Below are 15,773 nucleotides of genomic sequence, written 5' to 3' on the forward strand. Positions count from 1 at the left end.
GCACACAGATTTATAGAAATGGGTTAAGTTATATGCACTAGCCAAAAACAAGCCTAAGCTATTGGCCAAACTTTTATAATTAAGAAATCTCCGTGTGGTTATTTGGCAGCTGGCAGTCTAGACGAAAAACTTCCCCTACATACATACATGAATGAAATCTAAATGGAACCACCAAACAACAGGGGAGACAAAGACCCAACTAGACATGTCACCCACCAAATGAAACCTCCTGTGTTGGGAATGGTTTACATCTAATTTGATTGTTCAACAAAAGGGCTCCATAGAAACCCCCAAGCAACCTAGGCTGTTGCCAGGATTATTGGTTTCTCTCTACAAACTGACCATTGCTGAAGATAACCCTAGGTAAATCACTGAACTCACAGAAGTCAAGCTAGTGCCGACCTAGAGTTACTCCTACTAACTAGTGTTAATGGTACCAGAAGAAGAGAGGTAAACACCAACCCAAGTACAAACCCTTGGACCTATAATGTGTGATCTACCTGCATGATATACCAGTGTAATAGAGGCACAGGAGCTGTGGGAGTAACCAACCACTCTCTGATTAGATTTAAAGCCCAGCCCATGAAATGTAAACCATGCCCAACATTGTTTACATGCCCACAAACCTGAGACTTGATAGGCCAGGGACGTAGAGGAAAACCATATATTACTGTTTCTGTTTAAGAAATGTAGTAACAAAATGACCTCTAGGGACATTCAGCCATACTTGAAGATCAGTGTCTTGCTCAGTCATCATTAGAGAAACTTCTTGCAGTAGGTGGGAACAAATACAGAGCCCCACAACTGGACAATGTGTAGAGAGTGAAAGACGTTAGATTACTCAGTCCTAAATGGGATGTCTCCATTAAACTTGTCCCCTCACAGTTCAGGGAACTCCGTGGAAGATGAAGTAAGAAGCGTGTAAGAACCAGTAGTGATGGAAGACACCAAGGAACAAGGCCTTTTAGACACAATAGGACTGGTGCGTGTATAAACCCTCAGATACTGAGGCTGCATGCACAGGGCCCACACAGCTCTCAAGCAGATGGGAGCTCAGCACTGAGATGGGAAGTGGACACAAGTGCCCATTCCTAACCTGGACACTATCTCCAAGTGAAAACACTCACAAAGGAAACACTCGTTTTCTCCAGTGGAGTCTCACTGGGTATACAAACCACACTTAAAGGGGCAGGCCCCATGCCATGCAATATATGGCCAACACAAAATAAACTCAGTTGTATTTTTGGAGATTTTTTTTGTTTTATAGCCTTTGTCTATGCTTTGTTTTATTTTAACCTTACAGGTCTTTTGCTTATATATTATTGTTCAAAATAAGGGTTGGGGGAGATACAGCACACAGACAGTCCCCAGGACCCAGGTCCTCCTCACCTGGGGATTCGCTGAACACTCAGTGAAGACATATGGAAACAAACTATGCCCATACTGGACATGTATTGCTCTTTCTTATCAGTGCTCCCCAAACACTTGGAAAACTACTGTTTACATGGAATTTCACATTGCATTTGGCACTGAAAGTCACTAGGGGGGGGGGCAATCTGATATCTATAGGAGGCTGTGTGTATACTGTGTGCAAATACTATCCACATGATTTTATAGACAGGTCAGGGACATCTTCAGCTTTCATACCTACAAGAGGCCTGGAACCAAAACCAATGTTCCACAGAAAGCACAGAACTGCTTTATCTACACACACACACACACACACACACACACACACACACACACACACACGACACATGGTTCCATTGTCAGAAGAATATAAGAAATAGTTTAGATTCATTCTTGCTTAGGTCTGTATAAATAAACTCTGGCAGGAACACGGAAGTAATGAAAGCTATTGTATTTGACAGATGAAAAGACAGCGGAGACAGCAACAGAACAAAGAACTCCCCATGAGTATCTTTCTAGTGTCTTGATTTGGGAACTCTGCGTAGATATCGCTTATTCAAAACTAGGATAAAGGCTCTGAGAGATAGGGTCAGGAAGAGCGCTGGTAAAAGGGGAACATGATGATAAGTTGGCCAGTAACAGAGAAGCGGGGGATGCTTGCTTTCTGCAGAACCCCAGGGAGGCTGCACCAGGAGTCCCTTTGTCTCCCTTGCAGAAGCAGGCCACTTACTCCTTGGCAGGCTCACAACAGGATGAGACCATAAGAGAGGGTAATGCAAACTGCAGTGGCTGCTGCTACACTACAGAGGTTTAGACCCAAGGGGAGAAAGACCCCACCTCACCCTCTTCCCATTCTCAGTGCTTCCTGAAGCCGAGAGTTCTATGGGGACATGGGATGGGTTTGTGAACACCATCTATGATGGAGGAGTCTAAGGACAGGCATCTGCCACAAACAAGAGCAGTCTGAGCTAAATACTCCTTTGCGGGTCACATCAGCAAATGTATGAGCATCTGCTATGCCCCAGGCACCATTGTCAGCACTATGTGGAGGCTCGAAGGATGAATGGGATGCATGCACGGAGAAGGGGGGGGCTTCCTAAGAGCCTGCCAGTGAACCCAGAAAACACTGTGTGTCTTCACAAGCCCCAGAAAACTACCTTGTTATTGTTTACATTCTTGCTTTTCTGATGAGAAAAGACACACAGAGAAGTTAATTATCTGTGTGAGGACACTCAGCTGCATGCACTGTGACCTTTGATTGCAAAGTCCTGGTCTCGTTGTTCCTGCACCTCAGGCCCTTTGCACTTGCTGCTCCCTCCACCGGTGGATCATTCCTGAGGCATCCCTGAACTAAGTCACCGCAATCAGGAAGGTCTCCATCTTCCCTTGGTGTCTCAGGGATGCCTGCACAGCTGGGCCTGTGCAGAACACAATCCTCACTCGGCTCTCTCTGCTTTCTTGTTTCTAAATAACACTGATTGCCACAAACACCACAAAGAAATAAAAAAGCAAATCTTGATTTCTTGGATACTATCTGTCCTGACTATAGTGTGGGGTCACAAGGCCAGCTACTTGGCTTTGGTTGCTGCAGTGTCCCCAGCACTAATAACAGAGAACTCGGTCAAGGAATGGCTGTGCCTTTGAGGAGAATCTGGTTCTATGAGGGAGTCATGTGGAGACATAATATCCATGAGGGACAAGAGCTTCAAACTCTGGCACAAAAGGAAGACATGCAGCTCCCCTGGTTTGTCAGGATAAAGAACCAGTCTTTCCTTAAGAGAACGGGGTGGGGGGTAGCTGCAGGTACAGATGAAAGGCTGACAGGAAGAGGAAGTCTCAAGGGAGAAAATGCTTCTGCCAACCTGGTCCATGGGGAAGACTGTGGGGCTGTTTTCCGTCTCTCTTGAAAAATTATTTCTTTGAATTATTACATCATTTCTCCCTTTCCTTTCCTCCCTCTAAGTCTTCCCATGTATTCCTCCTTTGTTCTCTTTCAAATTCATGGTCTCTTTTTTATTAACTTACTATATACATATATAATCATGTATGTACATAGATATCCCTAAATACAACTTGCTCAGACTGTATAATGTTACCTGTGTGCATGTTTTCAGGGCTGACCATTTAGTATTGGATAGCCCGCTGGTGTGCTCTTCTCTGTAGAAGACTATTTCTCCCACTCTCAGAGTTCCTTAATTGCCTGCAGTTCTCTGTGTGTGGAGAAGGCCTCATGAGCTTCCTCCCACCCGTGTTAGCATGTCTCTTGCCCTTGTTTGGCTTGTTTAGGCAGTCACTGGCGAGACTTTACTGGTGTAGTCTGACATTCCTATACAGTCAATATCACAGCAAATTCCCTGTTTCTCTGGCTCTTACAATCTTCCCACCCCTTCCTCTTCAATAATCCCTGAACTTTAGGTACAGGAGATGTTGTGTAGATGTATCAGTTGGGACTGGGCTCCACAACTCTGCATTTTGATTGGTTATGGTTTTCTGTGATGGTCTCCTTCTGTTACAAATAGAGACTTCTTTGATGAGAGTGAGAACTATATTTATTTGTGGATATAAGGATAGAGATTTAGAGTATAGTTAGGAACTATGATGATTTAATAAAGTGAGAGTTATAGTGTTTTTTTTCTAAAGCCCATGACTTCCTGGATAGTTGGCTATGCTTCCAGTACCAGGAATAATTCCCCTCTTGTTGAGTACAACACCAATTGTCTTAAGTACAATTCGAGGGCTGTTGGTTACCGCCAAGGTGTGCAGGCCACTACTGCATCCTTAGGTGCACCTAATGGTGCCATGCTGGCCATTGCTGTGCTTCCTAGGCATCACAGCTGGATAGGATTGTTGGTTGCTTCCCTCTGGAAGCTGGCAAGATACCATGCCTTATGGCACCATAAAATCTAGTCCTCTGGAAGACATTCAGATCAGTTTCAGCTCAGGAGTCTCTGAGTTCTGTGTCCAAAGTGGATAGAGTCTTCAGCAATGAGGACTTCCCTTCTACTTCTGAGGGGCAGCCAAGTACAACAGCAATGACCTCTTTTTAAAGTCTCTTGGACAACCCTGAACAACAACTTAAAAAAGGGCTTCTCACGCCTAGTATTGTTTTTGTGATAGGTGACGTTAGTCTATAGCTCCTGGATGGTTCACTGTCAGCCCAGATAAAAATTTTCATTTAAATTGTACATGTGTATTTAATCACAGACTTACATTCATTATATGTATCTTTAGGTAGATAGTCAGGACTATGATTCCTTATGGCTTTTTTCGACACCCTTATTTTACCACCCTTTCCTTCTTCTGTATTTATCTCCCCCTTTCTTCCTAATTAGAACCTTCTATTTTTTTTTCATTTTCTTGATCAGATCACATGTACCCTGGTATTCCACTCTCTACTTTTCCCCCAGCCCGGCGCTGCAATGATTCCTTTGATTTTTCTGGTTTCTACAGTACTCCAAGATATGAAGATTTGGAATCTGGAGACTCGGATGAGCGAGAGCATACAATTCTTGTCTGTCTGGATCTGGGCAACATCACTCAACATGATCTTTCTAGTTCCCTCCATTTACCTGTAAAGTTCATGATTTTATCTTTCTTCACCGCTGAATAGTATTTCTTACTGCATCCGCACTACATTTTCTTTATCTACTCATCAGTTGTGTTGACTGTAGGACATTTAGGGGTTTCCATTTCCTAGTTATTACAATACTTGTCTGAGCAAGAATCAGTGGTGTAGAACACCCATCCCTTCGGGATATGCCAAGGGGAGGTGTACCTGGCTCATATGGTAGATCTGTTGTTAGCTTTTTGAAAATTCTCCACAATGATTTCCACAGTGAGTGGACCAGTTGGCAGTCCCACCAAGAGTGAATGGTTGTCCCTTGTTGTTCTTACTGGGGTAAAATGAAATCTCAGAGTTGTTTCTACTTGTATTTCCTTAATTGCTAGGAAAGGTGAACATCTTTTTGAACTGTTTCTTAGTCTTTGCTGATTAATGATCGATGTGGTAGGACCCAGCCCACTGGTACCACTGGGCAGGTAATATAAGGTGTATAAGAAAGTAGGCCAGGGGAGCTATGGAAAGCAAGCCTGTGAGCAGCATTCCTCCATGGCCTCTTCTTCAGTTCCTGCCTCCAGGTTCCTGCCTTGAGTTCCTGACCCCAACTTCCCTCAATAATGAACTATGATGATAAGCCAAATAAACTTTTTCCTTCTCAAACCACTTTTGGCCATGGTGTTTATCACAGCTACAGAAAGCAAACAAGGACACTATCGTTGCTAGGACATTGCTGTAAGTCGGAATTTCTGGCATGTTCTCACTGACTCTTCTGATTCAATTTCCTCCATGACTTATTCACTCATGCTAATGAAGCTGTGGAGATGTCTGCGTACTCTGCAGACACCAAAGGTTACACAGACAACAGGACTTCTAAAGCAAGCTTCAAAGCCTGGATATCAAGGCCCCAAAGTCAGCAGGTCTCTAACGTAATTGGAGGAAAGATCCCAAGAGGGGCTGGTTCCATTAGAATTTCTGGAACCCATCATAAAATACAGATTCCTAGTCTCCATCCCTGGCAAGATTCACTCTGTAAATCTGGAAGGAGCCTTCAGAATCTGTTCTGGACCTCTCCAGAAGATTCTACTACACAGTCAGGGGTGGAGGTGCTACCCTTGTCCCACTGAAGGAGATCAGACTGGAAATGCACTGGAGATGCACTGGAAAGCATGAGAGAGAGAAGACAGGGTTTTAATCACATAAAAGAGAGACTGAGAAAGCATGCATGATGATAGAACAAGAGGGAGAATACCCTGAATGAGAAGACACCATTGGTGGAACTGAAGGATGCAGGCAGTGGTGCACTTCCGGGCAGTGTGCTTAATGTCAGTAGCCCAAATCCCAAAACCTCACCCTCTGGGGCCCTAGGCACTTTAGCATAGAGAAATGCAGGATCACCTGGAAATGGGAGCTTATTGTACTCAATAAGCCACAGAGGCATCCCTTACTCCTAGCCCCCCCTCACAGCAGACAGCCTTAACTGATGGCCCTTCTCTTAGCCAGAAGGCTACAGAATCAAGGCTTGCTCATGCTCTCTTAGCAGCAGGGTTTGGAAGGGAAGCCAACATGCTACTTAGGTCCTGTGTCTGTCCCTCCAGAGGTTGATACAACAGCCAACTGTAATGGAAACCAAACAAGCTTGGCAACTTTCTATCCTAGCTTTCAGTAAGAGCCTGGCCATCGTTTGAAGGGCCAGCTAAAACAAACACCAATGAGAATAATTCTCCAAGACACTTTGAAGGTAACTGAAACATGTCACAAAGTCTGAAAGTGCCACTTACTGATTTAACTCAACAAACACATTTCCCAAGCAAAAGGCAATAATGAGCCACTTTTAAGGTGGTTCCATAAGTGGAGAGATGACATGGTAGAATCTGCGTCTGCAGAAATGTCCCATGCATATTGCAGGACTTCCCTGGACAGTGGAGGCAGGGGAGGGGTAAGGGGGCACACCTCTCCAGCACAGGAAAGAATTCTTCCATTGGACCAACCTGTTTGGCAGGGATGGAGGTCTCTGAGGAATATGGAGGTAGAGAAAGAGATGCCTAGCTACCCTTGAAATCTACTAATTGAGAAAGCTAATATGTTATTCTTTCCTTTAATGATAAACTTGGCCCACCTTAACAACACAGGGATAAGTCTACAGGTTTCTGTGGGCCATGTGGGAAAGCTCATGCCTGGATAGTCCTGAACCCACTCAAAACTGTAAGTTCCTAGGACAGAGATGGGCTTCCAGGTTAGGCTCCACAGTACACTCCCTTCTAGAAGGTATGTGGATCCGTGAGCTCTGCCTTTCCTGTGGATTAGAGGTGAGCTGTGCCACCCTGCCCACTGCCATATCTTACGGGAAACTTCACAGATGAGAGCAGGTTATGGGTGCTGTGGGTAACTTCACAGATGAGAGCAGGTTATGGGTGCTGTGGGTAACTTCCCGGTCCCAACCTCACCTCCAACTACCACATGAAGACCTTGCCTTGCTAACAAAATGTTACCTTAAAATTTACTGCTTGATCAATGTCACCATGGCAACCCGAAGACAAAGCTTGTGGGGCCCCAAAGCAGGGAGCCAGGTAACTGTGTACATAAACGAGACCTATGGGGTTTGACAAATTACAGACATACTACTTTTATGACTCACAGACTGGAATAGGATCAAAGAATAACTACTATCATATTCCTGTCAGGTGCCTGGGCTGTAGCAGTTCTACAGCGGGTGAGATTCCAAGCCCCTGTTTAGAAAGAGGCAGGCGCTCTGAGTGCCTGACCTCCCATTGGAGAAAGGCCTCTGGGAGAGCTGTCAGCCCCGGCATCTGCCACCTGCCTGGCTTCTGGTCTCACACAAAGGAAAACCTCGGATTATTCTCACACTGGTTGGCATTTGAATCTGTCAGCTCCAGGCCCACGTTTCACACAGTTCTGGCTTCTCATTCAAATGTGGTTTCCTTATTATTTTAAATGAATTCAAAAGTGGCTATTCCTTTAGGTCTTTAACTACAATGCTTTGCCCATGGTTTGGGGGTTGATCTTAGTAGCTGAGCTACGTGTGTATGAAGTTTAGGGCTAAGATTATCTCATAAAGCAAGTGATGATAGTGTCTGTCTCTAAAAACTCAGCAAAGTCTTCTAATCTCACAGGGAGTGGAGGAAACAGAGATTTAGGGCCACTGTGTACCACTGGGATTCCTTGAGTAAAGGAACTTAAGACACTGTCTTAATATGCATTGATTGAATGAGTTACTGAATGAAGGACAATATACATGCAGCATAGGAAAAGACAATTTCTAAAGAGCCTTACTGTCAAGTGTCCATGCCCAGTGGTTGTTCTCACCTCCCCAACACCTGCTCACATCTTCCCCCCTCCCAGTGTTCCCCTACATTTTCTGACCATGATTTTTATAGTATCGATCCAGAAGTGGATGCTGGTCAGCTTAGGAAAGTTAGCAGTTACCAACACCCTGACCACAGAGAGGAAGTCAGGAGTAGGAATCTGAGGTCAATGAGGGCTGAAATTCAATTCTGATGCTTTGCCTGAAGGCTTCATCGGATGCTCTCTTTGCCTGCAGTTTCCCAAACAGTGCCAGTCAGTACCCACGGTGGTCCTGGGTTGTCTGGGGGTGACATGGGAGGAACACATTACAATGTAGCCCTAGGAAAGTAAAACCAAAAAGGAAGATGGAGGAGTGGACAGGGTCATATCCAAAGCCAGTGTCTCTGGCCTTTCTAAAGTCAGTCCGTGTCACTAATCAGACTGGACTAATCTGTTAATTTGCAGCCCAGAAAGAACATTATAGTTAGCAATAAGCCAAGAACAAGCTTCTTAAAGTCAATCTTCAGGAGGAGACTAAGTTTTTGTTAGGCATGACATCCAAACCGGGTTTGATGCTTCTTAACAACCTCAAATAAGTAAAAATAATGGCAAACACTTGTAACTGACAACAAGGATCATTGTTTTCATATGACAGGCTTAGGTCTTATTTCTCACTAGCCGATGAGTCAGAGGTAGTAGATGTGGGCCATATTATCGTCATTTTCAATTTTGAGCATCTACCATTAGAAATAGCAGAAGGGATGATGGTTGTTTGCTTAAGTGATGAAAACGCCGGGAGTCTGATGGAGCAGTGTGAGTCTGACAACCATGAGGTGGTCCACAAGGGCACCAACACCTACCGCAAAGAACTCCCTGATCCACAAGAACCAGGAACCTCTCTTTTTAGGGATGCTCTGTAGGGCTTTGAGCAACATAGCTTTGCTGTCCTGTGTGTCAAATGTCCTTCATTTCTGTAAAATTATTCACTTGGATGTAGTGAGGAGCTGCGGACAGGCCTGCTTTTCGTCCTGCCCGGCTCCCACACAGCTAGCTTAGCCCTGGAAATAACAACACACAAATTGTATTCATTTAAACACTGCCTGGCCCATTATCTCTAGAGAGTAGTTACTGGCTAACTCTCACATCTTGATTAACCCATCTCTAATAATCTGCATAGCACCACGAGGTGGTGACTTACCGAAAAAGATTTAGCATGTCTGACCTGGTGGCTGGTTCCATGGCGTCTGCCTCATTGCCCTCTTCCTAACATTCAGTTCTGCTTACTCCGTCTACCTAATTTTCTGTCCTATCAAAGGGCCAAGGCAGTCTCTTTATTAACCAATAAAAATAACACAATAGACAAAAGACCCACCTACATCACTTGGAGACTCTGAATAATAAATGCCTATTAGACTGATTATAATAAAGAACTTTGCCTATGCCACTAAATTTGTATTAAACAGCCCAAACTATCCCCTCTTCAAGTAAGATTTTATGATTTGAGATCCAAAATCAAAATTTCAACGTACTACACCAGGGTAAAATGGGTGTTGTAGACACATAATTAGCAAGGCTCTTCCGAGCTTCCTTAGGATATGCAAGCGTCTTTAAAATATGAATTGGTTGGCCTAAGGTCACTCAGTAAAGGAGGAGATGAATTTGAGCCAATATCATGTATTTCAGTAAAGCTCCCAGTAGTGGCATTTGCTCAACAAATATTTATTGGATTGTTAATGGGAGCCAGGCAGTGTACGATGCCCGGTAACTCAAGGAGCACCCACCATCTCTTCCCAGGGATATTTTGTTGATTTACTGTCAGAGTACTTCACACTCCATTAGGAAACAAACAAACAAAAACATCCAATTACGAAGTCATTAGCACTGGCTTTTAGAATCGAAGCTGGGAAAGCACAGTCCTCGATTGGAAGGGCCCTTAGAGACCCACATCGCCCCTAACTTCACAGATGGGGGAACAGGCTCATGTAATAAACAACGAGGTGGCCCTGCACGTGCCTGCACAGAAAGGCAAGGGCTATATATCTGGGAGGAGAAAAAAGTTGAAGAGTGCCAAGGGCAATGAAATCCATTAGACAAAAAGAAAGGACAAAGGCCTCGGTACCCGCCAAGTTTCTTAATTTTTAAACATGGGAGGCATATGTCTTACAGGATGACAGAAAGCACACACTGGGAAGGGAAGGGGGACAGCACTATGAGGCAGGGGCTAGTTTATGCATTATGGGAAATTCCAACTCTCTGATTAACACGTGGTTTATGTGTGTGGTGTATGTGTGCACATAGAGACCAGAGGTCCATATCTAATTTCTTCCTTGATCACTCTACAGCTTAGTTTTTGAGACAGAGCTTCTTAAGTGAACCTGGAGCTCATGGATGAGGCTAGGCTGGCTAGCCAGCAGGCCCTGGGAATCCTCCTGTCTCCACCCTGGTGCTAGGATTAGAGGCATGTGCGACATTGCTTTTGCATAGGCACAAATTCCGAATTCAGGTTCTCATGCTTATGAGGCCAGCATTGTCCTCACTGAGCCATCTCCTGACTCCACTTAATGCACTTCTATATATTCATAACAAATATGTGCATATGTGTGTATGTATAATGTACACACACCCTCTAATCATTTTATGATAGGAGGACATGCTGAGAAATGTTTGTTAGGCAATGTTTGCTTATGTATACATCAGAGTATACTTATACAAACCTAGATGGTACAGCCAATCATGCATGCACATGTGCTATATGGCCCATGCTGATGATATATGTTGTCATAGGTCCAGTCAATTTTTGGTGAAGGTGCCACTATGTGACATATAACTATAATGATAAGCAGAAAAATACTTAGAGAGAAAATCTGAGATTTTAATTACTGAGACAGAGTCTCATTATGTAGACCTTGCTGTTCTGGAACTCACTGTATAGAAAAGACTGGCCTAGAACTTAAAGAGGTGCACCTGCCTTTACCTCCAGAGTGCTAGGATCACAGGTATACATCACTGTGTGTTCAGTTTAAAATTTTAAACCAGTAGAAAAGAAGTCCTGAATGCTTGCTTGCAGCCTACGAGTTGGCTTGCCTCTGGGCACCCAGACTTTACTTCTGAATGCCCCCCACACCTTTTGGAGATGCCTCTGCCCTTGTTGAGCTATGGTTTCCTTGCAGAGGAGGCAGCGATAACAGCAGTGCCCGCCTGCTGGATTGTTCTGAGAATCTGAGAGTTAGCAGCTCAAAGCCCAGGGCAGGTCCTCAGTGGTCAGCAACAGCAGCAATAGTGACAGCCGCACTACCTAGCAATGAGCCTGGAGGAACACCTGTCCCAGCCGTGGTGGGCTCCTTCCTGCCACAGTCCTTTCTTCTCCTAACAGAGAATTCTGAGAGAGACACACGACGCCAGGAGAGACAGCGTGTGAGGTAATGGCCATTGCCTGCCTTCATGACAGGAGCTGCTGGGTGGCTGATGCTCAGACAAGATCTAAGCTTCTAAAGAGTCAGACCATCTTCACTGTGTGTCCATTCTTCAACAGTTCACGTCAAATGATAGTCCAGCCCCGGAGTGATGGGCAAAGAGCCCAACTCATGGGAAGTCAGAAGGTCCCCTCCCCTCAGGAGCAGTCCTAAAATGGGTCACGCAGGCCAGTGGTTGTTAAAGGTTCTGGCTGGGGACAAGTGCAGAGTTCACTTTCTCTCCCGGATATCTCTCCTCAGTGAAAAGTAGAGCTACGGCTCGGGGAGGGGGGGCTGCTTATGGGGACAACACACGTGCACTGCACCCCAGTAGGATCATGTAAGAAGGCAGGCAGGTTAAAGACTTGCAGGGATTTGGGTGTCGTTGGTACTCACGGTATGATTTCCATATTGGAGGCTGATATTCCTCAGCATCTAGAATGAAGAGAGAGATCACGTCAGACTGCATGTCAACCTGCCAATGTGTGTCTTCCCTAGAGGAGGGACAGCCTGTCAGCTGGGCTCAAATTCCAACCCCAGGGGCCTCTCGGCCCATGAACAGAGTCGTTCCAGGCACAGAGGCGGAACATCGTGGGTAACTTGTGGGCCCAACAACAATATCTTTGGATCACTACTGTGACAGAATAATCAACTTAACAGCTTTCAGAATTCAGTAAATAATAATAATAATAAAAAAAAGATTTTAAAGTAAGTAACTTGATTGTGCTTGCTAGTGATCCTTTCAAAATATATTTACTCAACTTGGCATAATAAATGCATAATTTATCTCAGTCTCCAGCCAAACTTTTAGTCAATTTATTAAGGTTTGAGGGCAGAATGCAAAGTGGCGAGCATGCAACATCAGATGTGGAAACTTGTGTGGCCAAAATCCCCGCCACTCCTAAACTCCTGGGCCTGACATTAGAGGCATTGATGATGCTCTTGGGATTGCATTAACTCCTTGAATTAATGTCAATATGTGATCTAGAATATTTCCAGAAGCCTCACAGCCAATACAAGTGTCGGATGAGAGCATTACAGGAGTGGATGAGTTGTTCTTCATCATCCTCAGAAACAAGCAAGCAGAGGCAATGGCTGCTGCCTCAGCTCCTGGCCTTTGTGGCATACCATTCTCCCTTACGGTTAGTGTCCTGTGCATTCACAGCTGAGGCTAATGAAGCCCCTGTCAGCCTCAACAGCCAGGGTAGGAGAGTCAGGCCCAGGATACATGTGGCTCAGAAGGAAGCTTGAGTTTTCTTTTTTTTTCTTTCTTTTTCTTTTTCTTTTCTTTTCTTTCTTTTTTTTTTTTTTTTTTTGAGACAGTGTTTCTCTGTGTAACGCTTTATAGATCAGGCTGGCCTCAAACTCACAGAGATCTACCCGCCTCTGCCTACCGAATGCTGGGACTAAAGGCACGCACTACCAGCTTTCTAACTTAGCATCTTTAGGCACATAAGCCCCGCGGTGTGCTCCCCACTCCCACTCCCATCTGCTCTGTCCTGTCCCTATCCTTGGGCTGCTGTCCTGTTAGAACTTTCCTAATTTTGGAAGGAATTAACATCTGAGAAAGTTTTTATCTCTGAGAAACACACGTGCTATCTATTGATAAATACCAATCCCAAAGTGATCAACTTTCCCCTGAAATCCTACTCAGATATGCTTGTTTAGCTTAACATTTTATTTTAGAATAAATATCTTGTCCCTTAGGCTCATTACCTCACAGGCTCAAAGGTCATTGTGTACCCTTTAGAACATGGGTGCATGAGAGTGCGGTGCATTGATGGTTGCTACTGTGACCAGAGAAACACTGGCATTGGCTCTTTAAATATTTTTTGCATATTTATTTATTTATTCATTCATTCATTCATTCTATGTGTATGTTTTACCTGTATGTCTGTATGTGTATGTGTGCATCACATGTGTGCCTAGTGTTTACATAGGTCAGAAGAGGGTGTCAAATCCCCCATTATAGATGACTGTTAGCCACCATGTGCATGCTGAGAATCGAACCCAGGACCTCTGTAAGACTAACCAGTACTCTAAACCCCTGAGCCATCTCCCCAGCCCGCTGGCATTAACTCTTAATACCTGTGCCAAAGTAAGAAATAGTGTCTCATAATAATGAGCTGTTAGTCTAAACCGCTGGTTCATTTCATCCTCTTTGCAAAATGAATCAATGTTAAACATTAGCAGGAATGTTTATAAAAGACCTCTTTAAAACTAAACAAACCAACTTGCTGAGTTTACAATAAAATTCTTAACCATCCATCCCATGCCGCTTCCCCAGAAAAACCAGGCCCTATATGCTTGAATGTGGATCTCCAAAAATAGTTTTCAAAGATAAATAAAAATCAACACAGGCAAGCACACACACATATTTGAGCATGGACAGGAACATACACACGGGTACATATATTAGAAATGAAATGAGATGCTACCTAAGACGTCACAGGTAGGGAGAAAAATGATCTACTTGTAACCTCTTCTTATTTCAGGTGAGATTATTCCATGAGCTAAGTATAACCCCCAGGCTAGAGGTGGTCAAGATCGATCAGGACCTCCACACTACCTTCTGTGGACTGAAGGAAGGTTCTGAGGCAGCAGCAAGTAGTGCCCTTGTTTGGATACAGTCCTGAGCTAGGCTTAGATCTAAGATGTTCTTACCTCATGCCTGTTTAAATTAGACAACCTCACTATGAATATCATCTTGCCCTAAGAACAACCTACAATAGTTTTTCATGAGACGCAGCAGTCCCATTAACGCCCACGCAGGCTGCCCTACAAGTGCTGGGAACCGTTTTCCTTTGTGCTTGCTCCCTGAGGTCAGCACAGCACAGAGATGAAGAAATTAATCTGCCCAAAGAAATGGAGAACCACAACAGCCCCTGGTCCAGAACCCGCCAACATCTTCCCTCTCTGTGTGGAATAGTCTTCCCTGTGGCGTGTGCTTGCCTGTTCTAGCCAGAGGCTGCCCCCTCTGAGTCTACTGCATGCATTTCCGCATTCCACAGCTCACCCTGCCGTACAAGCCTCTGTGTTCTTAACACAAATAATGCCTTTCCAAGTCTGTGCCTTTGCTGTGTGAACTATCTTCATAAAATGCTCACTAATAGGTCTTGGCATGGCTCATTTGTCCCATCATGTAGGCCTCAGCCCAAATGTCACCTCCTAGGGGACTTGCCCTTAACCCAGTCCCTCTCATATCACGCAGCTTGGTTTTCTTCATAGCTTCTGTTACCATAGAGATTATTTATTGATTGGTTTTTTTTTTATGACTGGTCTCGCCCCACTATTTGTCAAACTCCATTAAAGCAGGAGCATTGGCTCACTTACTTTGGCATTACCAGCCCTTAGCAGGTGCCAGCATATACCAGGCCTTCAGACACCACCAGAGAGGCACTAGGAGGACAGTGGTGAGCACAGATGCCTTCCCATACCTAAAACGAAAACGTGCTAAATAAATGAAGACATTTATGAGACCAGGGAGGTGAAGTCTGCCTATAATCCAAAACCAGAGGCAGCTGAAGGTGTCTATGGGTTTCAGGCTGATCTGCTCTATACAGTGAGCTCCAGGCCAGCCAGGGCAAGGCAGTGAGACACTATCTAAAGGATCTATGTGTTTCACGCTGCTCTGCCTTCTGCAGACAAGCATTGCCGAGCGACGCAAAACACACGGGTTCTTTCTGTCTCCTACCCTGAGTGCTGGGGTGTCATGGGGATTCACTAAGAGTGCTTATGAGGTGCCCCTAAGAGAGAACCGCGCTCTGCATAAAGTCCCTGATGTGGCGGGCTGCTATTACTGTGTCACTGTGATGTTGCCCTGTCCCGACTCTTCCCAGGTGGCTCACTGCTATTGTCTTCGCCTCCCCACGACAGCCACTGACTGTCTCCATTTCCTCAAACCTGGAGCCTGTAATTAAGTTCCAGGGCTGTTGTCATGGAAGTTTCTTCTCTCATATAAAAGAATGCAAATTGAGAGACCATTTGTCATGCTTCCGTGGAACGACTACAATTACCTTGGCCTTCGAGACCTGTTTCATGAACCACGA

At 44.7% G+C, this 15,773-nt stretch overlaps 1 protein-coding gene across 1 annotated transcript in view; it reads right to left on the bottom strand.

Annotated features, from left to right (window-relative positions):
* The window catches only part of Chn2 (chimerin 2), a 272,046-nt gene that overhangs the window by 124,213 nt on the left and 132,060 nt on the right, over positions 1-15,773 (bottom strand). The window contains exon 2 of the mRNA XM_085691052.2: positions 12,121-12,159. Coding sequence (XP_085547178.2) covers positions 12,121-12,159 — 39 coding nt within the window. The remainder of the gene's footprint in view (positions 1-12,120; positions 12,160-15,773) is intronic.

The sequence above is a fragment of the Myodes glareolus genome, chromosome 6, assembly GCF_982192425.1.
Source record: "Myodes glareolus chromosome 6, mMyoGla1.1, whole genome shotgun sequence".
In the NCBI taxonomy this organism is placed as follows: domain Eukaryota; kingdom Metazoa; phylum Chordata; class Mammalia; order Rodentia; family Cricetidae; genus Myodes; species Myodes glareolus.